General features: G+C 39.5%; 1 protein-coding gene across 1 annotated transcript in view; it reads left to right on the top strand.

Annotated features, from left to right (window-relative positions):
* The first annotated feature begins 243 nt into the window (after window positions 1-243).
* The window catches only part of Ankrd31 (ankyrin repeat domain 31), a 156,631-nt gene continuing 130,214 nt past the window's right edge, over window positions 244-26,660 (top strand). The window contains exons 1-4 of the mRNA XM_037209485.1: window positions 244-527; window positions 6,028-6,101; window positions 18,301-18,410; window positions 25,678-25,718. Coding sequence (XP_037065380.1) covers window positions 424-527; window positions 6,028-6,101; window positions 18,301-18,410; window positions 25,678-25,718 — 329 coding nt within the window. The 5' untranslated portion in view covers window positions 244-423. The remainder of the gene's footprint in view (window positions 528-6,027; window positions 6,102-18,300; window positions 18,411-25,677; window positions 25,719-26,660) is intronic.

Genomic DNA, 26,660 nt, shown 5'->3' with positions numbered 1-26,660 from the left:
GGGGTGTGACTTGGGAACCAGCAACTGAGCCTCGGGCTCTCGGGGGCGGGGCTTGGGAGCCAGAGGCGGGGCCTGGAATCCGGGGTGGAGCCTCAGGAGCACGGCCAGGGCTTGGGAGCCAGGGGCGGAGCCTCAGGGAGCCGGGGGCGGGGCGGAGCCCCGGGATTGCGCGCGCCGCCCTGACGTGTGGTGCGGCTGCGCTCTGATGGCGAGCATCAGCACGAGCTCCGGAGAGCCCGGGCGTCGACGACCGTGCTGCACGCGTCTGTTTTGGCGTCCTCCGCCGTCCGCAGAGGCCTTTCCTCTGGTCACTAGTGTTGTTATTTTAAACCCTCGGTTTCCCCCCTCCGCGGAAAGCCCTTTTGCTTGCGGAGAAGGCGGAACTAGAGGAGGAGACTAAAAAGCCTTGAGGGAGGGGCGAAGATGGAGAAAGGTGCCCAGGCCTCAGACAGTGACAGTGATGAGACAGTGATTGAGGGGTCGGTGCCGGAGAACGAACTGGAAGAGGAGGAGCTGCCCTGGAGAAGGTGACCGCCCTGAGGGCTTGAGCACGGAGCCCCTGCCCAGCCGCCGGGCTAGGCTTTCTGTGGTTTTGAGTGGAAATGGCCGCCAGCAGGACAGGGCTGGTGGGTGAGATTAGAGCCTGGGGCCCGGTCACGGTGAGCAGTGACAACCGTCAGGCCTCCGAGCCCAGCTGGAAACGGAATGATGGTGGTGGGTTCATGACATTTCAAAAAGCCGTTTGTCTTATGCTGGGGCCAAGTACTTTGGACAAGGACTGCTTCACCCAAACTTAAGCTTTGGCCTGGGAGATGGTTCACAGAGCTTCTTTTTAAGAACTATAACGGAGCCGGGCGTTGGTGGCGCACGCCCTTAATCTCGGCACTCGGGGGGCAGAGGCAGGCGGATCTCTGTGAGTTCGAGGCCAGCCTGGGCTACAGAGCGAGATCTAGGACAGGCACCAAAACTACACAGAGAAACCCTGTCTCGAAACAAACAAACAAACAATACCTATAACAGGGAAACAGGTTTGTATTAAACTGGAAACGTGTTATAAGAATAAGAGAGGGCTGGAGAGATGGTTCAGAGGTTAAGAGCACAGACTGCTCTTCCAGAGGACTTAGGTTCGATTCCCAGCACCCACATGTGTTGCTGGAGGGCTTCTCTCCAGGTTCCCCAAGCCCCACAGTCCCACAATCCACTTATAAAATAATCACTAGGACGCTTATATCACTTATAAACTGTATGGCCGTGGCAGGCTTCTTGTTAACTGTTCTTTTATCTTAAATTAACCCATTTTTATAAATCTATACCTTGCCACGTGGCTGGTGGCTTACCAGAGTCTTCACATGCTGCTTGTCCTGGCGGTGGCTGCAGTGTCTCTCTCCTCAGCCTTTCGCTTCCCAGAATTCTCCTCTCTCCTTGTCCCACCTACTTCCTGCCTGACCACCTACTTCCTGCCTGGTCACTGGCCATCAGTGTTTTATTTATATAGAACGATATCCACAGCACACATGGTAGCTCAGAACTGTCTGTAACTCCAGTTTTAGGGAACCCGACAGACATGCATGCAGGCAAAACACCAATAAACACAAATAGTTATATAAATAAGTTTTTTTTTTTTAAATTCAGCTTATCAGAGCCTTTCTTGAACATATTTTCAGTGTTAGGTGCAGGAAAAAAAGTCGAAAAATACAAGGCCACTGCCTCTGAGAAAACTAGGCCTGGAGAAACACTTAAATAACTTCAGTATAATATCTGAAGTCTAGGGATGTGGGTTTAGCAGCCCAGATGAACTTTTACCTCACACAGTCTAGTTATTTGTCAGTTTGCTATGGTTGACTTCTGAGTAGAAGCTTGAAGGTGGCATAGGATTTAGTCATGTGAGGAAAAGGTATTCCTGGATAAGGAAGTGGGTGGGCGTAGATGTAGATGTGGAACATAGCACCGAGTTATGCATTTTGAAGTATATAAGCAAATTAAATTCTTCAGAACTGTAAAATAGATGTGGAGGGATCCAGGTGAGGTCGAGTGTAGACCTTAATAGGATGCTTATGCAGTTTTAAGTGGAGAAGTATCCTAATCAGATTTCTATTTGCCTTGCATGCCTTACACTAGGGCTTTACATTTTTATGCACTTTTGAGTCACCTGGGCCCTGTTAAATTGTAGATTCCTGTTGTAGAATATTATTTTAAGATGTGTTACATTTGTTTATTCTGTGGAACATTTGTTTAATGATGCAAAGATGTGTTGCATTCTCTTATGCTGCATTTGTTTAACTCTGTGAAGCTGTGTTACTTTGCCTGTCGAAAACACCTGATTGGTCCAAGAAAGAGCTGAATGGCCAATAGCTAGGCAGGAGAAAGAAATAGCTGGGGCTGGCAGGCAGAGAATAAATAGGAGAAATCTGGGAAGAGGAGAGATCTAGGCACTAGAGAAGGAAGAGGGCTCCAAGGGCCAGCCACTCAGCTACACAGGAAGCCACTGAGTAAGAAATAAAGAAAAGTATATAGGATAAAGACAAAAGCCCAGAGGCAAAAGGAAGATGGAATAATTTAAGAAAAATTGACTAGAAATAAGCCAAGCTAAGGCCAGACTTTCATAAGAAAGAATAAGACTCCATGTGATTTGTTTGGGAGCTGGGTGGCAGCCTCCAAAAGAGCCTAAGAGAAAAGAGTTAGAAAAACCAATTAAAGATTCTGGTTCAGGACTTGAGGTTGGGGGTTAAAATTCTGCATTTACAAGACAGGTGCTTTAGCCAACTAAGCTGAGTGGTGGTGGCGCACGCCTTTAATCCCAGCACTCGGGAGGCAGAGGCAGGCGGATCTCTGTGAGTTCGAGGCCAGCCTGGTCTATAGAGTGAAAAAAAAAAAAAAAAGATTCTGTATCTATTTAAAGCTCTTACTAATGAAGCAAGAATTCCTTTCTGAAAGCAAGGTTGGAGAGCTTAGGTTTCAGATCGGTTCCAGACTGGAATGAGAAGAAAGTGACAAGGAAGTAGCAGTGGGTTGAAGGCGATGTGGCAGATGAGAGAAACCCCAGCAAACCTTTGGTAGGAGATGGTGGCTGATTAGATTTGGGGGCGCTGAGCAACGGTTGTAAAGAATAATACCCAGATTACTGCTGCTGCTCCTCCTCCTCCTTCCCCCCTCCCTTCTTCATTCATCTTTTCTTCTTTCAGGGTCTCACTATATAGCCTGAGCCAGCCTTAAACTCACAATAATCCCGCTAGGATTATATATGTGCAGCATCACTCCCTTTTTTTCAATGTACACACAAGTAGTATTTACTCCTGTTGGCACCCAGGGAATATTTTAATAAATGCATGGAGTTTCATAATCTGCCATTCTGGAAAGTGTCTTGTTTTGTCCCTTAACAGTGGCTGCATTGCCCCCATCTGTTTGGATTATAGTTCTCTTGCATGTGAGCAGTTTTTCTCCTCTCATCTTTTTCGTCAGGAATGACATTTTCTGTTTACTTGTTTTGACTTATCTGAGCTTCTTGAAGATGGTTTCTTTAAATAGTCTTTTCCTACCCCAATCTAATTTCCTTTTTAAAATTATTTGTTATTGTAATTTTGGTTTTACTCAGTTATTGAAAAAAATAGCCAAATGAATGGAAACACATGAACTATGAACCAAAGGCTGAGGGACCCCCAGCTGGATCAGGCCCTCTGAATAGGTGAGACAGTTGATTGGCTTGATCAGTTTGGGAGGCAACTAGGCAGTGGGACCAAGTCCTGTGCTCATTGAATGAGTTGGATGTTTGAAACCTGGAGCTTATGCAGGGACACTTGGCTCAGTCTGGGAGGAAGGGACTGGACCTGCCTGGATTGAGTCTACCAGGTTGATCGCAGTCCTCAGGGGAGGATTTGCCCTGGAGGAGGTGGGAATGGGGGGTGGGCTGGGGGTAAGGGGAGGGAGTGGGAGGGGAGAGAACAGGGGAACCCGTGGCTGATATGTAGAACTGAATGGTATTGTAAAATAAAATAAATAAAAAAATTATTTGTTATTGTATATGTATGTGCACGAAGGATGTGTGTGTGGGTGCTTATGCTGTGGCACACATATGGAGGTTGAGGACAATTCTTGGACTCCATCTTTTCCTTGTGCCTTTACTTGTTGTGTTCTGGGGATGGAGTTCGGGTTGGCAGGCTTGTGTCGCTAATGCTTTTACTTGCTAAGCCGTCTTGCCAGTCCCCAATCTCTTTTCTTTTGCTTTCTTTTTGATGTGCATTTTGGATCTTGACATATAGTCTCTCAAACCCCTGAACTTCTACTTAAATTTTTTTCTCCTGGAGAATCAGACTGTATAGTTTTTCATACTGTGTCTTTAGGTTCATTTACATCCCTCCCTTAAAAAACAAAAAACAAAAAAACCCAAAGTGTTTCTGTATACCACAGGCTGGCTTTGAGCTCAAGGTCCTCCAACTTTAGCCTCCCTAGTGCTAGAATTATGTATAATGAATGGCTGCCTTGACCTAACTAGCCTGAAAGATAGGGGTTGAGTTTGTCCCTCAGGGACATACTAGCACTATATTCATGTGGTGATAAAAATAACCTAAGGGAAGGTCGGAGGGAGAGAGCAAAGCATAGGAGATGTAGGCTTAAATAGTCACCTTAAATTAGCTCCTGAAAGTAGCCATTTTGATCAAGATCTGTGCCAAAATGGAGATTTTACTACTGATGAAGACAGACTGCTGCTAAACACTGTCTTTAGACCATTATGTTGAAAGCATGTTTTAATTAGATGTTTTTAATTGAATTAAAGGCTTAACATGATGTTAGGACTGAATTGCAAAAGTTTTTATACACATAAAATTGAAACCCTAATTGTCATAAAAATTCATTATACTTTTAATAACCAGTGAAAATTGTTTTAAATCTCCAATCAGATTTTAACCTGGAAAATTTCCTTTTAGTTCAGTCTGTTAAATTCACTCCCTTTTTAATGGAAAATACTTTTTCAGTGTTTCATCTTTCTAATATTAAAAAGTTATACTTTATTATTAAAATACTGCATCCATGGAATGTTTGAGATTTTGGTTTCTTAAGTCAGGGTGTCACTCCTATTCCAGGCTGGCCTATAACTCACTGTATAGCCCAGGCTGGCTTTGAACTCTAAGGACTCTGCCTAGGTTAGTCTCCCAAGTGCTGAGATTACAGGCTTGAGCCGTAACATATAGCTGTGATTTTGATAATTGAATTGTTGAAGTTTGTCACATAATTAAAAGGGATTTAATTCAGTCACAGTAATAAAAAAGTTCTCCATATTTCCTTCTTTGTCCCTAGAATTTTTTTTTGAAAATGCCCCTTTTGTCCTCTTTTTTGAAAATGGCATCTCTATAAAAAAAATGTGTATGTGAATGTGTGAATTGATGTGCATGAACCTGTAGAAGACTGTAGGAGGGTCTAGCCCACTGTGTGCAGTACTACTCCTAGGCATGTGCTCCTGGATGATATATGAAGCAAGGCTGAGCAAGCCATGGTCATCAAGCCAGTAAGCAGCACTCCTCCATGGCCTCTGCTTCAGCTCCTTCCTCCAGATTCCAGCCCTGCTTGAGTTCCTGCCCTGACTTCACTTTATGATGGACTGTGATATGGAAGTATAAGCCAAAATCAGTCCTTTCTTACCGAAGTTGCATTTGGCTATGGTGATTTATTACAGCAATAACTAAGACAATCCTAATTAAAGGCAATCAAGTGCTATTAATGTCTGTCTCTTGTTCTCCTAAATCAAACATAATGACAAAATATTTGTAAAATGAATATGAATAAGTGAACATTTTTCTTCTTGGATAAATTCTTATATTTTTGGTTGTGAGCCTAGCCTTTAACGGCTGAGCTATCCCTCCAGCCCTGGATAAATTCTATATTAGAGTAAATGTTTCTGAAATACTACTTTGAAATATAAGTATTTATAGTAGTATAAAAGAATTTCAGCAATTTAATTTACAAAAATGATAATTTAAATGTTACTCTGTTTTGGAAATATCTAATTTGTGTTTTCTTTTTTGCATTTAAAAGGTTGCTCTTGAATCGATACACATCTTCGAAATCTGAGTTCTTTCTTCATCCTGGTGTAAATGGAATGTGGAAAGGTGAGAAAAAACTTTAGCTATTGTCAGTGTCCCAAGTATTATCATTCTGTTAACTTTTTATTTTATGTTACTCTTCTTTACACAGTTTCTTTCATGCATTTATAACAGACCCTATGATAGGGATAGCAATGGGAACTGTAGCTTCCAGAGGCTATGTAGAGCTCCTGGAAAGGGTCCAGAAGTATTGAGGTGGCTCCTGGACAGCTCTTCTCATCATCTTCTAATCTCTAGCTTAACTCTAAAACCTACTTGTAAAAGTACAAAATAAGCCGGGCAGTGGTGGCGCACGCCTTTAATCCCAGCACTCGGGAGGCAGAGGCAGGCGGGTCTCTGTGAGTTCGAGGCCAGCCTGGGCTACCAAGTGAGTTCCAGGAAAGGCGCAAAGCTACACAGAGAAACCCTGTCTCGAAAAACAAAAAAAAAACAAAAAACAAAAAAAACAAAAAAAAAATTGGAAAAAAAAGTACAAAATAACATTTAAAAAATTTTCATGACTTATTATTTTTAAAACTTAGAACACAGAGTAAGAATTCCTTTATAGCCTTTTCATACATGTATGTCATTATAGTTCTTATTTATCTCTCATCAATAAGATGTGTGTGTGTGTGTGTGTGTGTGTGTGTGTGTGTGTGTGTAGATAGACATGTGTGTGTGAGTAACTGCTTATGTATGTACATGTATTTGGAAGCACAACCTCATGTATCATCAAGTTAGGCTGTGCAATCCTCATGTTGAGACTTGTTTTGTGTCCCAATATGTGGTCTGTTTTAGAGAAAGTTCCATGGGCTGCTGAGAATGTGTATCCCTTGGTGTTTAGGCAGAATGTCCTGTAAATATCCGTTAGGTCTGTTCGATTTATGATGTCATTTAACTACAGAGTTCTATTTATTTTTTTCTTCAGATGACCTGTCATTGGTGAAAGTCAGAGTATTGAAATCACCCACTATCACTGTGTTGGAATCCATCTGTGATCTTAAGTCTAACAGAGTTTCTTTTATGAAATTGGGTGCTACTATGTTTGGTACATATATGTTTAGGATTATAATATCCTGCGGTTTTCCTTTTAATGAGTATACAGTGCCTCTCTCATCTTTTCTAACTAGTTTTTATTTGAAGTCTATTTTGTCAGATATATGTTTTTCACCTTTTTACTTTAAGGTGGTGTCTGCTGTTGGTTGTGAGGCGTGCCTTTCTTGGAAGCATCAAAAATACAATCCAGTCTGTTAGTCTTTGTGTATTTTGGAGTTTCAGACCATTGATATTAAGAGTTACTGAACCACGTGTGTTAATTCTTGATATTTGTTACCTTTGTTAAACCACTTTGATTCAGTGTCCTGGAATTGTTTGTTTCTTGTGTCTTCTTAAGGATGCTTTAAGATCTTCAGATCTAAGCCTTCCTTTCTGTATCCTGTGCTGGTCATAGTTTTTAAAAATCTGTTTTAAAATCTCCCAAGTTTTCCTTTTCCTTTGATCATGACCAATCACTTTTATGGGTATAATAGTGATATCTGTGCTCTTTAATAACTTATAGAACATTGGCCCAATCCCTCCAGGCTTTCAGTCTCCATTGAGAAATCAGCAGTTAATTCTGATGGGCCTGCCTCTCTATGTGACTTGATCTTTCTCACTTGGTGTTTTCAATATCTTTTCTCTGTTCTTTCACTTAGTGTTGGAGCCCATTTTTCCTAGTGGCTTTTTACCCAGCATGTCTTCATAGAGAGGATGATTGGACCACAGGCCTGAGTGCAGGTGTCTGAGATGGTCTGCATTTGGCTGTGCTGGGAGGAGGTCTTTTGCTTCACCCCTTGGCATTTCTTTAAATACCCTAGTGCAGAGACAGTCAAGGGCTGATGGAGTAGGATCTAGGCCCTCTCAAGGCTATCCTGTATTGTCTATCTGTTTCTCTCCCCTCTATCCTTCTAACTAATATTTCTTGCTGCTCCTACTCAAGAGTACTCTGGGGAAATGTGTGGGTAAGGGATAAACCCCCAAAGATGGCGCCACTGAACAGGTCCTTAGGAAAATAATAACTATATATATATATATATATATATATATATATATATATATATATATATTTATCTAGAGTGCTTGGTGAAAATAGAAGTAAGGTACTGCCAGTTGAAGAGGTATGGTCCAGTTTTGTGGTGGAAAAAGTTAAATAAGGCAGAGGGTTTTATCTTCAAGAGAAAAAGAAAAAAATGGACTGGAAGGATGTCCAAGTATTAGGCCGAAGTGTACAATCTTCTCTATCAAGATTTCTCCTGTCTCTCTTAATTTCTTTCTATGAAAAATAAAGAAGGTTGAGTGTAGTAATATAGGGTAAATAAAAAACTTAGAAGAGTAGTAAGGTAGTGTAGAAAAAAATTAGTAAAAGAGAATAAATGAAACTTAGGATAAGACAGAGAAACTAAGTCTGTAATTTTCTAACTTTGGGGCTTTGAATGTGAAACTGGGGGGGGGGGAGACTATCCTCTTTGAGCTTAACGGGAAGATAAAAGCTCCTCTTTGAATTTATTGGGCAGAAAAAAGATTCCTGTGGAAGCCAAAAAGCCTGGGGACAGCTAAAATCCTAAGTCCAAGCAGCAGAGGAAAGAGATTTCCCCTAGTGTGGATGGAAACAAAAGTTCTCTGCTTCACCAGCAGTGCCTGAGAGCACTTTCACAACATCATACCAACAGAATTAGTTTCCTCTTGACCATGAAGTCAAAAGCTTAGAGAACAGAAGTTCTCTCAAACTAAAAGCTTTCTTAGAAAAAAACTTAAATCTCTCTCTAAAAAATCTAAAAAGCTTTTCAGAACTTTCTCAGTTTCTCTTTTGGTAAGGGCAAAATTAGATTCACCTGGACCTCTATAGGGAAATTATCTGTGATTCGCTCTAAGGAAAAAAAAAAAAACCTCTTGGAACAGGCTAAAACCTCTCTTCTAAGCTCTGTCTCTTTAAGCCAGTAAAAAGCAGCAGTCAGAATCCCCTGAAGAAACACAAGGGAGAGTGTGGGCTAAGAGCCACAGAGAGCCCAGTGGGGCAGGAAACTGCAGGCTCGGACAAAGCAGTAAAAGCGGAGCCTCTCAGCTATGGCTGCAGCTGAGGCATCAGGAACTGTTTCTGGGTGAGCGTCTATCAGAATGAAAAGATTGCTCACAATCACCCTAACACAAAGATCCCCTGAAGTAATGAAAACCCTCTCTGTTGGCATTGTATCCTTACTTCTAACCAACAACTGAGAAGTGATTAGCTGGCACCTCTGAGTTTAAGTGCATTCTGGGGATGCTAGGGTTCCTACAGTTGTCAACAGCTTCCTTGAGCGTGGAGCTGTGGCAGGAAGGTGAGGACCTGAGGGAAAACTGCTAGCGTGTAAGCAAAGCCAGAGCCAGTGGGAACAGCACAGTTACCCGCTTGACTACAAGCCCCAGGTTGGTAGGTGAGATTACTCAGTATTCATGGCTGCCAAAAGAAATTTCTCTGAGAAAAGCTTTGTATCAAGCACTTTCAGTTTCCCCCACTAACTCCCAGTGAGTAGAGGGAGTGAAACCCTGAAGCGTATTTTCCCTCTGGCAATAAACCATGGTCTGAGTATATGTGAGTAGACACAACCTGCTTGGACAGAGGGTCAGGTGAAAGGCCTGATTAGGGAAATAACACCTGTCCTAATTCAAGCTTGGGGTTACAAAAACTTCCCTTAATAACAAGCAGGAAGAGATATCAGGGAAAGTCTCTCTGAAGGAGCTGTGGGAAAGTTCTGTTTTAAGTGCTTTTGTTGCTTTTCCCTGACTGGCTGGGGCAGATGAACAGCCCAAGGAAATGTTGGTATCAGGAGTGTCTACCTCCATGAGTACTAATGAGGCAGGTGTGATTCTGATGGGGCCAGTATCTGATGAAAGAAAAACACCTACAAAAAACAGTTCAGGGAGAGCAGAAATCTTTTGACTCAAGAAACCTCTCATAGCAAAGAAAACTTGTTTACTCTTGATTTTTCAAAATACAAAAGCAAGCACGGTAAAAGGGAGCTGGAAGTTGACTTCCAGACATGAAAAGAACTATAGGAAATGGAATCTGAAAGGTTACTTGTAACAGCAGGCTGATGTAGAGAAATGCGTTCTGGGAAAGGTAGTTTTTCCGATAAAGATGGTGACACTGCCTGGAAAAACTGTTTTTTCAACTGAAAGTGAAATTTCTTTTCAAAGCAATGTTAGAAAGCTTAATTTTACCTTCTGAGAACTAATGAGTGTGGAACAGAGGAATGTCAGCTTCAATAAAAAGCTAAAGAGAATTGGAGCTAGGAGCTGCTCTGCCTTTGATCAGCAGAGGATCTGATATACAGGCTCCTTTGGGAAAATGTCTTATATTGCCTAATAACTGTGCAAGAAATTTTTGCCAAGAGCTTTATGACAGTTCAATATGGTAATTTCACCCTCATCCTGAATCAAAGCTTTTTGGTAGAGCAAACCAAAAGTTCCACTATAACAGAAATGTTTGAATTATGGCAAAGGGAAGCTGTTATGAATTTGGGTAAAGGGACAGTCCCTAGCTAAGAAGCCATTTACCACAGAGTAACTCTCTGCCAGACCTGGAACAGCTGATAGAGAGCCTGGCGAGAAAGACAACTGGGAAAAAATATTTTTACCCCAAGGATTATAGTCTTAACAGAGCTAAGTCACTTAAAAATACATTATTCCCCTTAGAAGGTTTTTCTTCTCATTCTCTTTTCTTCTCATTCACTTTTTGGGTTTGAAATGAAGTCTGAAGAAAATTACTCTCTGTCTTGTTAAGAAATCTTTTAGGTGTTTGCTAAGTTAGATACTTGCTAAGGGTAGCCCAGAGTATTTGCTTAATATAAGTTTGTAAGATGGATCTATAGAATTTCTTTCAGACATGTAGTAATATAAGTGTATTTGCTGATGTAGTCCTATAGAATTTCTTTACAAATATAAACTTGTATGAACATAAGAAATAAATGTTCTAAGGTAGTCCTATAGAATTTCCTTAAGAATATAAGCTTGTAAGAAGTATAACGAGGACTATGGGGGTCCAGCCCCTCGATAGTCCCCTCCCAGGGTCCGCGGAAGGCTCTATCAACCAGCAGAGAATCTTTAGGGTCGGTAAATCAGTCTACACACTCAGAGTTCTTTGATCCATTCGCTTTAATTCCTCTGGCATAACATCCTTTATACACAGCTTCAGTTCTGTTCTCATGTCTAGCTCCTTTCTTGTATGATTTCTCTCTATATTTATCTACTGTCCCCTCTATGTTCTATCTTAATTCCTTCATCTAGTTCTGTCCCCTCTAGGTTCTCATCTATCTAGTTCTTTACCCTATCAGCTCCTCTCCTGTCTCCTTCTCTCTCATCTGGCTCTTCCTCATCTTGTTCTTCCCCATCTGGCTCTTCCTCATCTTCCATCTCGTTCCTCTAGTCCTCTCTTTTAGCTCTTTAATCTAGTTCTTCCCCATCTCAGCTCGTTCCTCTCAAGTTCTTACCCATCTCGTTCTTCCATTCTCTTCTCTCTTTCTCGTCTTGTCCTCTGCTTTACAGTTATATATCTCCCCAAAATCACAATCCTCCCCTCCACCCAGGACACTCAGCCTGAACTTCCTCAGGCAGTGATTGTCCACTATCAGGATCAAATGGAGGGTTGATAAGAATTACTAAGAGGGGTACTAGTTGTTAATTACCATTTGTGACCCAAAGGGGAAGTGACTAATGAATCAACTAAAGGCTAAATATGGGTAATATCTAAGAAGAGGGGTCTTACGTGCACAACTATAACCTTAAATGTGTTTGGTAAAGGATGTTAAAAATCTATAAGTTGCTAGGTCAATGGGAGAAAATAAAACTGTCTTCTTTTTTCCTGTGGCTCCTATCTGTCCAAGCTGTCTGCCGTTTTTCTGCAGGGTGGGGGAAAGTGTGCTCAGTCTCTAGGCAACCTGTGTACAGCTAGATGCCTCTGGTGATACAGGGAGGCTTGAACTGGGAGTTCTGGCTGAGCATAGCTGTTAGCACAGAAGTTTATCTAAATATTCCTGGAAGTGGTTAGGTAAGTAGTTAGAGGTCTATAAAGTTAGTAAGGCTGTAAGAAAGGAGGGGTCTGAGCTAAATTGTGTAAAGCTATTACTTAATGTCTACCTGGCCTAGGCGGTGTCCCCTTGTGGAATTTACCTTAAGTCAGGAGACTTGCATGTGGGCTGTTATCATTGTTAGTCCACCTGGGACTAACAATGGGCGCCCACCTGGGTGGTGTTTCCTGTAGTCCTTGAAAGTGGCCAAGGGAGATAATCTGATTCCAGAGAAAGCCTTTCCCTGAGGATGTTCTCCAAATTACCTGGAATGTGTATGTCCAGAGAGTGCTCAGTCTACACTGTTAGTCCTTCTTAGGGAAAAGTCAATTGGGAAAGCTATGAAGGCACACATGATTTTCATAACAGAATACAGCTGATATATAACAAGCCAAGTAACACCAAAAACTCCTTGGGATTTGGCTTCCTCTGGAGGAATTCCATGATCCCTCCAGGTAGTGACTTTGCCATAACCAGCTGAGTTCTTATGATATATTTCTGCGGCCCGCAGCAGAAGTATATATAAGTATATGTTGAATGTGAGTCTATGCTTAATGTATATGGCGAAGGAACCTGGGACACAGAAGGTAGTGTCCCTAGCAGACTGAAAGCTGGCAGTCTGAGTGATTTCAGAAGCAGATGCCAGAGCCAGCACAACAGCCACAGCCAGGCATCCATGGAACATCAGTACAGCACAGAAAAACCTGAGCTACCAGCAAAAACCTTGCAGTTTCTATTTGATAGCTAAAAGAAAGTCTCTCTTGAAAGCACTTTGCACCAGCCAACTCTTATGTAACTAATAGCTTTCACCCTGTAGGAAAGACTCTTATAAAATGCTACTATAACTAAAAATGTTTCTGGCCAGAGAACAAAAGTTGCAGAGATGCTTGTTTGAACTAAAATTGTTAACTGCAAAAAGTTTTGGTTTTAAAACGTTTCTTCATATTTGGATGTGGAAGTCTAGTCCCAGAATTTATTTGAACTTAAAAAATAAGATAAAACTGCATAAAGGTTTTGGTTATGAGTTTCTTCATATTTGGAAGGCTGGTACCAGAATTTATTATTTGAATTTTGGGACTTAAGAAATGAAATGGACAGTAATGATTTCATTAAATGGGACGATTTTGCATTTACTTATGGTGATGATGTAGGAACTGTTTTATGGAATTATTTTTGTTAAAAATGGAACTGTTTAAATGGAGAAATTTATTTTTTCTACTTAGGCTCAAGATGCAGTTTTGTGTATGCATATATGCTTTATTAACTGTGGTGATTCATGAATTGTTTTATCTTAAAAATGAAACTTTTATGGTACTGTTTATGTAAAAATGGAACTACTTGAAAATGAAACTGTTTAAATAAAGAAGCTTGGATTTTCTAAAAAACTATAAAGAAAAAGGGGAGTGTTAATATTCTTCAGTCTATTTAATTAAAAAACATTTGAATGTTACTTGAGTGAATTAATGTTATGTTTTGTATAGTTATATTAAGAAATTGTTTTTGTATGTAGGTTTGTCAGAAAGTATTAATACTTATATTGAGAATATTGCCTTTGAATATATGTTTGTAGGAATTATAATGGTGTATAAGTAATGTTCATGTTAGAGTTATTATGTTAACTTGTTGATATTAATACACCATGGTTTGGTGAAGTTAAGGAAGTATTTAAGTTTGATGTGAACACATCAGAAGTTTATCCTGTGTTTTGTTAGCAAGAAATTCAAATGGTTCTATTAAGAGTTTGCTTTAAGATTGAGAGAATTTTAACTATGTATAGCAATATTTATGTTAGAATTATGTTAACTTGTTAACTTGTTTATGTTAATTATGAAGCTAAGGAAGTATTTAAGTTTGATACAGTTGCATCAAGAGTTTTTTGGTTTAGAAAGGGCTGGATGTAGCTAAGACTGTTGTAGTCACCTTAGACACATACAAAAAAGGAAATGCCATCTTTATCATCCTCTACTTTCATACAGGGAGGTATGACAGCTATGGAGATTGCTGTGAGCTTTTAATGGGGAGTTGTTTTTTTGTTTGTTTTTTTTTTTTTTTTGGTTTTTCGAGACAGGGTTTCTCTGTGTAGCTTTGCGCCTTTCCTGGAGCTCACTTGGTAGCCCAGGCTGGCCTCGAACTCACAGAGATCCGCCTGGCTCTGCCTCCCAAGTGCTGGGATTAAAGGCGTGCGCCACCAACGCCCGGCGGGGAGTTGTTTTTTATATGTTAAGAAGGGGAGAACCTGTTGGAGTTCATTTTTCCTAGTGGCTTTACCCAGCATGTCTGCATAGAGCGGATGATTGGACCATGGGCCTGAGTGCAGGTCTCTGAGATAGTCTGCACTTGACTGTGCTGGGGAGAGGTCTTTTGTTCCACCCCTTGGCATTCCTTGAAGTACCCTGGGGCAGAGACAGTCAAGGCCTAATGGATTAGGATCCAGGCCCTCTCAAGGCTATCCTATATTTTCTATCTGTTTCTCCCCCCTCTATCCTTCTAACTAATATTTCCTGTTGCTCCTACTCAAGAGTACTTTGGGGAAATGTGGGAGTGAGGGATAAACCTCTACAACTTAGTGTTTTGATATGATCTGGGTAGTTTCTTCCTGGTTCTGTCTATTTGGTATTTTGTATGCCTCTTGGACTTTGATAGGCATTTCTTTCCTTAGATTAAGAAAGTTTTATGTGACTTTGTTGAAAATATTTTCTGTGCATTTGATCTGGGTCCCTTATTCTGTTCTTCTTTTTCTATTATTCATAGATTTGGTCTTTTTATAGTGTTCCAGATTTCCTGTGTGTGTGTGTGTGTGTGTGTGTGTGTGTGTGTGTGTAAATTCAACATTCTCTCTAATCCAGTTCATTTACTTATCTTGAAGACCTGATATTCTCTCTTTTATTTGATCTAATTTATCAGTGAATCTCTACTCTGAAATTTTTGTTTGAATTTCCTAATTTTTTATTTTAAGTTTTCATTTATTTTGGCTTTTTTCAGATATTTTACTTGGTTTTTAAATTCCATTTTCATATATTGAATTGCTTTTATTATTTCATTCATCTGTTTTTGTTTTCTTTTCAACATTTACCATATCTTTATTGAGTACTTTGATCTTGTTTATTATTGCTATTTTGAAATCATTTTCTTGTATGTCATTTAAGTCACTTTCCTTGGGGGACATTACTGTGCAAGAATAATTTTTGGAGGAGACATATTTTTGGTTATTCATACTTTTTGTATTTGCAACGGGAGTTAGGTCATTGGTAATGTAGTAGGTGTGAGAATCTAGTTTCTCTTATTTACTAAGTGTTGGAAGCTGTTTTTCCTGTTACTCCCAACTTGTCAGGTCAGCTGTCTAGGTCTTAGGGAAGCCTTTAGGCAATCATCGTTAACATTCAAATGGGGTATCAGTAATGGTTCCAGCCCAGCTTCGCTGGTTTCTAAGGCCAGGAGCAGACTTACTATATAGAGTTAGATGATTCCCACAGCCATTCTTCAGGAGCCTGAGGGAGGTGTCGTGGATCCCTACCTAAAGAGAAAAGGCCCTTCTTCCTGCTGAGCTTTCTCACTGACTCAATATTTGTCTTTCTGTGTCTCCTTTATTATAATTTCTAGTTCCATTAATTTTTCCTGCAAATGTCGTGATTTCATTTTTATTTATGAATGCATGACATTGCATTGTGTTTATGCACCACATTTTCTTCATCTATTGATGGCTGTTTTCACTTTCTGGCTATTGTTAACAGTGCAGCTGTAAGTATGAATATGTAAGTATCTCTATGATTTGTTGATTAAGAGTCCTTTGGGAGCCGGGCGGTGGTGGCGTACACCTTTAATCCCAGCACTCGGGAGGCAGAGCCAGGCGGATCTCTGTGAGTTCGAGGCCAGCCTGGGCTACCAAGTGAGCTCCAGGAAAGGCGCAAAGCTACACAGAGAAACCCTGTCTCAAAAAACCAAAAAAAAAAAAAAAAAAAAAAAAAGAGTCCTTTGGGTATATGCTTAAGAGTGTTATAGTTGTGTCATATGGCAATTCTACTTTTATTTACTTATTTATTTTTGGTTTTTTGAGACAAGGTTTCTCTGTGTAGCTTTGCGCCTTTCCTGGATCTCACTCTTTAGACCAGGCTGCTCTTGAACTCACAAAGATCCACCTGCCTCTGCCTCCCGAGTGCTGGGATTAAAGGCATGCACCACCACCATCCGGCCATCTACTTTTATTTTTTAAGGAACATCTGTGATGGCTGTAAAAGTTTACAGTACTACCAGTGGTATATAAGGGTTCCTCTTTTTCCAATTCTCACCAGCATTTGGCATTTGCTTTCTTGATGATAATCATTACAACTAGGGTGAACTGGAACTCAGCACTTTTAATTTGCATGTCCATGACAGTGAAGGATGTTGAACATTTTTTTTCAAATATTTATTGGCTCTTTGTGTTTGTCCTACTGAGAATTCTCTTATTCAGTTCATCATTACATTTTGTTTGGTTGGTTGGTTTTGGTTTTTTGAGACAGTGCCTCACTATGTAGCTCTGGCTATCTTGTAACTCACTGTTTAGACCAGGTTGACTGAGATCTGATACAGAGATCCACCTACCTCTCCCTCTTGAGTGCTGGGATTAAAGGTGTGTATCACCATATTTTCTGATTAGATGATTTTTCTTGGTGTTTAATTTTTGAAGTTCTTTATATACTCTAGATACCAATCCTATATCTGATGTTGGCAGAGATATTTTTCCCAGTGTGTAGGTGGTCTCCTCATTGTGGTCATTGTTGCCTTTGATGTGCAGAGCTTTTTATTTTCATGTAATCTCATTTGACTATTTTTGAGATTATTTCTTGTGCTATTGGTGTCCTTTCTTAGAAAATTGTTTCTTATGCCTGAATCTTGAAGCATTTTCTTCTAGAAATTTAAAAGTTTTTGTCCTATATTAAGGTATTTTATCAATTTTGAAGTGAGTTTTTACATAGGTTGAGTGATAGGCTCTTATCTCTTTTAAAATTTGTTTGCATACGTGTGTGCATGTGTGCGTGTGTATACGCATGTGCCCATATAGACTGGAGGATAGCCTTGGGTCTCATTATCAGAAATGCTGTCTGCATTTCAGACTGGATCTCACTTATTAGGCTAAACTGGCTGTCTAGTAAGCCCCAGAGATTATCTTGTCTCTACCTCCCCAGTGCTGGGATTATAAGCATGTGCCATTACACTTAGCATTTTTACATGTGTTCTAGGGCCAAACTCATGTCCTGGTGCTTTTAGGGTGAATAAGTGCTCTACTAGCTGAGCTGTATCTCTAGCCTGCTTTCATTCTCCTATGCTTAATATATTTAGAATATTTTGGCATATGGGAAAAGAAGAGTTCTAATTTTCTAATTTTATTTTTTCAAGTAGTAAACTAATTGTCCTAATACGTTAATGATTATTCCATTTTATTCTGTTTAAAATACTATGGTTCTGATATATTAAATAAATTTATAAATTGGTTTATTTATGTGTGTGTGTGTGTGAGGGGGGGGGAGGACAGTTGTGAGAGTTGGTTCCCTTCTACCATGTATGGCCTAGGGATTTGAACTTAGGTGGTCAGCCTTGGCAGGAGGCAGATTTACCCACTGAGCCATCTTGCTGGGCCATGCCACATTACCTGTCTTTGTGCATGTATGTAAATTCATTTGTGTGATTATTTCTGCACCATTAGTACATTAGTGTACTTGGAAGAAATCATGTAGTTACTTCTGAGGGAACTTTTTATATTGAATGACAAAGTGTGTCTTAGCTTGGGCTGCTTTAACAAAATGACAATAAGCAATTTATTCATCAAGACATCTTCCCAGTTCTAGTGTATAAAATTTTCTGTACATACTCATTGCATCCCTTCATCCTGAGGCCAAGAAATACCAAGCACTGTTTTGTTCAGTGCAGCATGACCCCCTACCAAGAAATAATTAAAAAATATTGACATATAAAAGTCACAGTTAAGAAACTGTGATATATAATCTTTTGGACTTTGCTCAGTCCAGGACTCATATATACTAAACATTCACCCTACCATTTAATAACATATAACATTAGTCCCTTGTCAAATGACATTTTACCGTATTTATACAATGCTTGAATTCATCTAAAAGTGGAATAATAAAACTAATTATATTTCATTATAGGCATGCCTTCTCCTGAGATTCACCTTGGGCTCAAACTTGGAAAGGATTCACAAGAGCAAAAGAATAAAAATAAGGTGATGCCAACTCTTAGTGAGGACCTGGTATTACAGGTGCGTTGATGATTTATGAACATATGCCTATCAAATCTGGAACCACTATCTGGCACATTACTAATTATAAGGTTTTTTTTTTGTCTGTTACTGTTTTGGTTCTCTTTCTTTGTTCAGTTATTATACCTTTAAAAAGCAATCATTCAATCTCTTTGCAAATTTGATGAAGGTCATTTGTTTTAGGACAGGGAATTTAAAATATTTCCCTTTTTATTCTCTCGATTTTCTTTTTCAGTGATGATAACGTAGTAAAGGAACAGAGGTTAGACATAGGATATAATAATTAGGATTTTTCATTTCTATTTTGTATCAGTTCATTTTAAATTTTGTGAAGGGAATACAAGTTTATGTGGTGTAATTTGAGATATACAGCATTAAAGACCCTCTGTTGTCTTGTGTATGTGAATGTGTGTGTGTGTGTGTGTGTAGATAGTCTAAGAGTTATTTGCTTCTCCTTAGTGCAAAACTATTGGGGGAAGTAGGGCATAATTTAATTAGCACTTTGGTTTGGTTAAGTGAGCCAACCTGGGATACCTACCTGTAGATGAATTTCTAAATGGTCTTAGTAAATTAAAAACATGGAGCCAAATATAGGGGTGAAAGCCTTAGAGAGATCAGGGAAGTAGGGAAAGCCACCAGCCAACCTTACCTCACCAGCTCTGCAGCTTCCAAATGCCAGTTACTTCCTGTCTACCCATGTCTATATGCCTTGCTGTTCTGCCATCTGATTTGCTCTCTCTATTCAGCTACATCACTTCCTCTTCCTACACAGCTCTGTCACTTCCTGTCTGTCTGTACAGACCTCCATGGTTAATTTATTTTAGAATTTAAGGCGTGTGCCACCACACATGGCTGCTTCCAGTGTGGCCTTGAACACACTGAGATCCTGCCTGCCAAGTGATAGGATTAAGGGCGTGTGCCACCACTGCCTGACTTCTTGGTTTACTTATAAAAGCTGGCCTTTTTCCTCTGATCTCCAGGCAAGCTTTATTTATTAAACCACAAATAAAATATTACCACATCTACCTACAAAGACTTAAGGAATGGAAGGGAAGATACATACATGTATATGTTTGTTTTCAAGACAGGATCTTACTTTGTAGTACAGGCTTGTCTGGGACTCACTACATAGCTCAGGCTGGCCTTGAGTTTGGGAGCCTTCCTTTCTTCCTTTTTTTTTTTTTTTTTTTTAAGCAAAGACAGATTTATTAGAAAACCTTGGACAAAGCAAAGGTGTGTTGTCCAGGTACAGATAACCAGCAGGCTAGAGAGTAAGCATTGCATGGAGGGTTTCTGAAGTCTGGGTTTTTATTGTCTGTTTCCTTGGGGGTTGGGGAGCTGGCTTTAGACTCCTAAAAGACATATTTCTTCCACATTCAGGGCAGGAGTTCTTACCTTGGATGGTCAGCCTGGGACTATCATGGCACCATTTTGCCTAATGGAACTGTTAAGAGGCCCAGGGGGTGTTCATTGCAGGGAGTTTTTGTTTCAAAGAATAGTGAGCCAACACACATATTAGGTACTTCTCATTGCTGGGGCAAAATGCCTGACATATGCAGTTTAAGAGGGGTTTATTCTGGCTTACTGTTAATGAGATCATGGCGAGGAAGCTGCTTCTGCCTCTTAAGTACTGGGATTGCTGCTATACCTGACTCACTTCTCTCTCTCTCTCTCTCTCTCTCTCTCTCTCTCTCTCTCTCTCTCTCTCTCTCTCTCTCTCTCCCCCTCCCTCCCTCCCTCCCTCTCTCCCTCTCCCTCTCTCTCTCTCTCTCTCTCTCTCTCTCTCTCCTCTGTGTGTGTGTGTGTATGTGTGTGTGTGCGTGTGTGCGTGAGGGGGGGTGCACATGCATTTGTGTGTGTGGGTTTACTCACACTTGAGTATCATTTTAATGAAATACTATACTTTTCCTTCCCAGAATTCTCACTTCCTGGCACAACCCCTGTGAAATTTCATGTAGTTTGTCCTAGGCTGTCTGACTCAAAAGAATGTAACTTTTCTTTTCTTCTGTCTTTTTCTTTCAGAGCCTAAGTCAGTCATTCAGGCATTCATTTAGTTTGTCTGTCTGTCTATCTATCTATCATCTATCTATCTATCTATCTATCTATCTATCTATCTATCTATCTATCTATCTATCTATATTTTTGTGCCCTGGGCTTTCTTACTCCTCTAAAGCTCCTGTTTATGCTGTGTGGCTGACTGCTGTGCCAACTTATCTCAAAGTTGGCTTTACCCCCCTTCTCCATGCTCTGGTTAGCTGCTGAGATTTACAGCTTGTCTGCCCTAGGGTTTTTCTTTTAAATGCTAATAAATTTTTTGAGTTTCCATTTGAGTCCATTCTTAAATTATTTTATTAATGAGACTAAGAACTATAAGAAGGGACTCTAATTTCCTTAGTAGCTGTATCTAAAAGCATGTAGGTACATTTTTAGTAAACTGATTCTGGGATGAGGCTAGTTTTGTCTTCCAACCTTTGAGTCTCTTGAGTTTTATAAAGTCTGTGTAGAAGGATATATATATACACATGGGACTTGTGTGGATAACTCTGATGTTTGTAGGCTGCATAATCAGTGAATAGCATGAACATTAATTGGAGAAGATAAAGGTAATTTATTTTCAAATTTTGAAACATTTATTTGAAGAAAATCATAGAACAAGGGGGAAAGATTTTATTTTGATTACCTTTGGCTAGCTGTAGTAGGTTTATAATTATATCTGTTATCTCAAGCTTTTTTAAGTTAAAGTTTCACTTTATTTTTAAATTAAAATATTATATTATTTTCTCCCTTCCCTGAGGAGGACTGTTTCTCCTATTTTCAGCATTCCTTAGTTGCCTGTAGTTTGATTTCCTCTTTCCATGTTATACATATATTGGTGTGCTTCTTCCAGTCTTGTTTAGGTAACAGTATTGTTAAGGTATCATAAGTGAAGCATCCCTGCCCTTTCTAGGAGATATAATCTCACAGCAACTTTCCTGGTCCTCTGGCTCTTACAGTCTTTCTGCCATCTCTTCTGTGATGTTCCCCAAGCCTTAGTTGCCAAAGTTGTGTTGTAGGTGTATCAGTTGTGGCTGGGCACCCACCAACATTCGATTCTCTGTATTTTAATTAATTGTGCTTTTCCATAATGGTCTTCTTTGGTTGCAGAGAAGTTTCTTTGATGAAGGCTGAAAGTTACACTTTTCTATGGATATAAAGATAGATATTTAGAATGCAGTTAGGAATTATGCTGGTTTTGTAAAATGGCAGTACTGTGTTCTCTTCTAAGATCCATGACCTCACTAGCCTTTGGTGGTTGACTAGGTTTTTAGTATCAGGCATAGTTTCTTTCCATCTAAGGGGCCTTAAGTTCAATTAGAGAGCTGTTGGCTACCACTAAGATTTAAGTGCCACCATTGCACCCTTAGGGCTATCCTACCATGCTGGTTGTCATTATAGTCCATAAGCTTTGCACCAGGTAGGACTGTTGGTTGCTTCCTCCCTTGTAGCTTCCATTGCCCCTCCTGATACTATGAAAGCTTGTCCTCAGACCCAGCTTAGATCCTCCAGGTCTTGTGTCTGACATGAATGGTGTGGTCAGCAATAGGGACTCACCTTCAACCCCCTGGAGGCATTCAAGGGCAGCAGCAGTAGCCTCTATTCTTTTGAAAGTCTCTTGAACTCTCCTGTTCAACAACTCCAAAGAAGATTTCTTGTGTCTGGCATTGGAATGTTTGTTAGTCTGTGGCTATTTGGCAGAATATTATCAGCCCAAGTGGCATAACTTCATACATGCACTATTGTTGGAGGTTTTTGCTCTTTTTTGAGGGGCCCGCCACCCAGCTCCCAAATAAATCACACCTGGAGGCTTATTCTTATTTATCAACGTCCAGCCTTAGCTTGGCTTAGTTTCTAGCTAGCTTTCCTTAACTTAAATTATCCTGACTACCTTTTCCCTCTGGACTTTTCCCATTCTCTTACATCTGTAAATCTTACTCTTACTCTGTGGCTTGCTGTGTAGCTGGATGGCTGGCCCCTGGAGTCCTCCTCCTTCCCTGGCTACTTCTTTTTCTTTTTCCCATACTTCTCCTTCTATATATTCTCTCTATCTGCCAGCCCTGCCTATCCTTTCTCCTACCTTGCTATTGGCCATTCAGTTATTTATTAGACCATCAGGTGTTTTAGACAGGCACAGTAACACAGCTTCACAGTTAAACAAATGTAACATAAACAAAAGTAACACACTTTAAATTAATATTCCCTAACAGTCTCCAGCAGAGAGCACTATTTTTGGAGCTTGTGGAACCTTTTAGGAAGTAAAGCCTAGTGAGTCAGAGGTCAGGAGGTTCTTGCCCAGTACTATTTTTCCTGGTCTACTAAATGTAAGCAGTCTGTGCCACAATTCCTGCCACCCCAGTGCTTAGCCACTGTAACTCTCCTGCCATAGTTTACTACATCTTCTGAACTGTGAGCCAAAGTATCTTCCTTTGTTTTAAACTGCTTCTGTCAGGTATTTTTTGTTTTGTTTTTTTGGTTTTTTCCGAGACAGGGTTTCTCTGTGTAGTTTTGCGCCTTTCCTGGATCTCGCTCTGTAGACCAGGCTGGCCTCGAACTCACAGAGATCCACCTGGCTCTGCTTCCTGAGTGCTGGGATTAAAGGTGTGCGCCACCACCGCCCAGCTTCTGTTAGGTATTTAGTCATAGTAATGAGAAAAGTAATAATTTATTTTATAGAAGTAAGTTAAGGAAAATACATAAACTAAGTAATAATTAGAAGAAATATAATAGAAATTATCATGACATTGGGCTTAACTGTGATTTTTTTCAATAACACTCTAAGTATAGAGAAGAAAAAGATTGCTAAGTTAGATGTAATAAAAATTAAAAACTATTCAGCTATGAAAGGATACTTTAACAGAGTAAGGTAGTCCATGGAATGGGAGAAAATATTTGCAAGTCTTGTGATATGAGATTGTTAATCCCACTGATCAAGAATAAGACCATTACCACAGTACCAAATTTGAAGCAAACTTTAATTAAATACTGACTAGGTGGATGGGCTCTGGCCAGGTCCATACCCGGGGTCCTGGGAAATGGCCCAGAATCACAGTTTGTAGCAACTTAGGAAGGAAACCCATAATTCATTGCATTTCCCATCAGGTCCAATCAGGGCCAAGCATACATCCTGATGTATCTTCTGCCTGTATCTTCTCCCGCTCACATGGGATCAAGCACATCCAGTGCAGATGTGTCAAACAAACTTGTTTAGGGGAATGAAAATATGTGGCTTGTTATCTCCCGCAAACAATAGCTTGTAGCATTTCAGGAACTATCTGCCCTTAGGCAAGGGGCTTGCAGATCAGAGGCATTTTTGTTTCATGGATCTCTTAGGCATAGTCATTAAAACTTAAAATGTAGCATTGGCTCTCACAAGATTAATATCCAGAATATATAAAGAATTCTTGCAGTGCAACAAAAACAAGTCAATTAGAAAATGAGAAAAGGGCCAGACATGGTGGGATGGCCCTGTAATATCTCATACTCAGGACACTGAGACCAAAAGATTGCAAGTTTAGGGACTACTGAGGCTATAGTGAATTCAAGACCATACTGGAAAACTGTCTGAATGTAAAAGAATTAAAATGAGGCCTGAGGTTACAGCTTAGTAGTAGAGTGCTTGCCTAGAATGTATGAGGCCCTTGGTTCAGTCCCCAGTACCATAAAGAAATAAAAGGAGGAGGAATAGCAAAGAACTTGAATAGATATTCTGCCAAAGAAGATATACAAACAACTAATAAGCACAAGAAACTATGCAAACTAAATCTCCCTAGGGGGACAATTTCACACTCATTAAGATGACTATTACAGGAAGTAAACAATAAAAAATAAAGGTTAGCAAGGATGTCCTAAAATTGGAACCTTTGTGCTTTGCAAGTATGGATGTAAAATGGTACATTGAATGGCAATTCCTCCCAAAATTAAGCAATAGAATGCCATATGATCTAGCAATTCCACTTTTGAATCTATGCCTGAAAGAAGAGAAAATAGGGACCTGAAGTAAGTTTTTATACTCATGTTCACAGCAGAATTATTCTGTAGCAGTATTTATTATTCACAATAGCCAAAAATGGTGGAAGCAGTGCAAGTGTTCATAAATGATGAGTGGATAAGTAATATGTGCTATATAGTCAATGGAAGTTATTCAGCCTTAAACAAGAAAAAATACTGATACATACTACAGCATGGATCAGCCTTGTGCTGTGTCAAATAAGCTAGTCACAAAATAATAAATACTGTATGGTTCCTACTCCATGATATTCCTACAGGAATCAAATTCATAGAGACAGAAAGTAGCTTGCCATGGGTGAAGATAGAAGGAAATGGGGAATTTGTGTTTAAACGACATCGACTTTGAGCTGAGGAATTTCTGTTGAGAAAGTTCTGGAAATGCATGGTGGTAATGGTTGTGCAAAATGTAAGTTCCTTAATGCCCCAGAACTATGCACTTAAAAATAGTTAAGATGACACATGTTATGTATATTTTTTCCACAATAAAAAAGCTCACAAGGCTTCAACCTTACACAAAGAAGTACAAGCAAATAAGGAATGCTGAGAGTGGGAGAGGGAGTCTTCCCTAGGAAAGAGCACGCCAATTGGTTGTTCAATACCCAATGGTGACAGTATACAGACTGAGCATGCTATAGTTTGTGTCTTTGGGAATACACACACACACACACACACACACACACACACACACACATACACGAAGGTAACAACAATTAATGAAAAAGAGACCACCAATTTAGAAGAGCAAAGAGGGATATAAGGAAGAGTTTAAATGGAGGTATGGTAACTATATTATAATCTCAAAAATAAAAAAATTAAAAAAGCTAAGAAACACTAACGTAAAAATTCTCTAGAGTGTTATGCTTTTGGTTTGTTTCATTAGGTTGTCATTTCTTAGTTTGGAAATAAAAACATTATATATATGTATATATATATATGTATATTTATATTTATATTTATATAAAAAGACAACTTTGGAAAAAAGTATCCCAGTTTACCGTGTTGAGTTGGCATTGTACAGAAATTAACAGCCATATTGGTCTAGAAATGTTGAACTTAATTTTTTTTTTCCATTTGTACAGGGGTAACACACTGTATTAAATATGTAAGGTCTTATCTACGTGGGTTTGATTACAAAAACTAATAAAGTATTCTCTAAAAAAACAAAAGCAAAAACAAAAAAAACAAAAACAAAAACAAAAAACCTACTCTTTTTCCCCCTTAGGATCCTCAAGATGAAGCAACACAAAATCAAGTTCTGTTACAGTTAAGTATAATGACTTGTGGCTTTGTTATATATATTATAGGGTATTTATTTTATTACTGTTTGTACAGCTAAGATGAGTCTGGGTTTTTATAAGACTTAAAATTATATATTCTGGAATGTTAGTGGAGTAAATATGGATTGTTTTATAAGCATTCAGGATAAATTTAATTTCATATGAAAACTTGAATTAGATTAAAGTAACTTTTTTTTCTGTCTGCTAATCTTATTTAAAAAGTGTATTTATAGCATAGCATAAAGGAAAAGCTTGTAGAGTCTTTGGTGTAATGAAACTTTATATCCCTCAAGTTCTTGAAAAACAGTGGTTCTTAAAATACAGCTTGTAGACTCCTTGCTAGTTCCTGAGATTCTTTTAGGTAGCCTGAGAAAGCTATTTTATTAATAATACTAACATATTACTTGCCTCTTTCTGTGGGGTTTGCATTTGCACCAACAGTGCTCAGTAATAATAAGTAAAATGCTTAATGGCCTTAGCTGGAACCAAGGCAACTGTGTCGAACAATACTAGTAGTAGTTGTCATCTTGTTTTTTTTTTTTTTTAGTGCTGTGTGCTAATTGTAAAAAGGAAATGATGCTAATTTTACTTAAGAATGTATTTGAAGGATATAGGTAGGAAAGGAGGGGAAGGGAGTTAGGGAGGCATCTGTTCTGGGTAGAGACCATCCGTTGTGGCTGCCTCGAGGCAACCGACATTCTTTTGTACAAAACTCTTCCATTTTTGATAATTCTCCTTTCTCCAGAGGCCCTGGAATTGGTATACATGAAATTTATATCAATGTAATGGTAGGAGTTTTATGGACATTGCTTGATTAAGATAGCAGGCCTAGACCAGTCAGAAGAACAGGCCCTGCCCCCAACTCAGAAAGACATCAGGTTCAGATCACACCAGTCAGAAGAACAGGCCCTGCCCCCAACTCAGAAAG

Source organism: Peromyscus leucopus, chromosome 11 (assembly GCF_004664715.2).
Source record: "Peromyscus leucopus breed LL Stock chromosome 11, UCI_PerLeu_2.1, whole genome shotgun sequence".
Classification (NCBI taxonomy): Eukaryota; Metazoa; Chordata; class Mammalia; order Rodentia; family Cricetidae; genus Peromyscus; species Peromyscus leucopus.
Note: the sequence above shows the minus strand (reverse complement) of the source record. Positions and strands in the feature narration are given on the sequence as shown.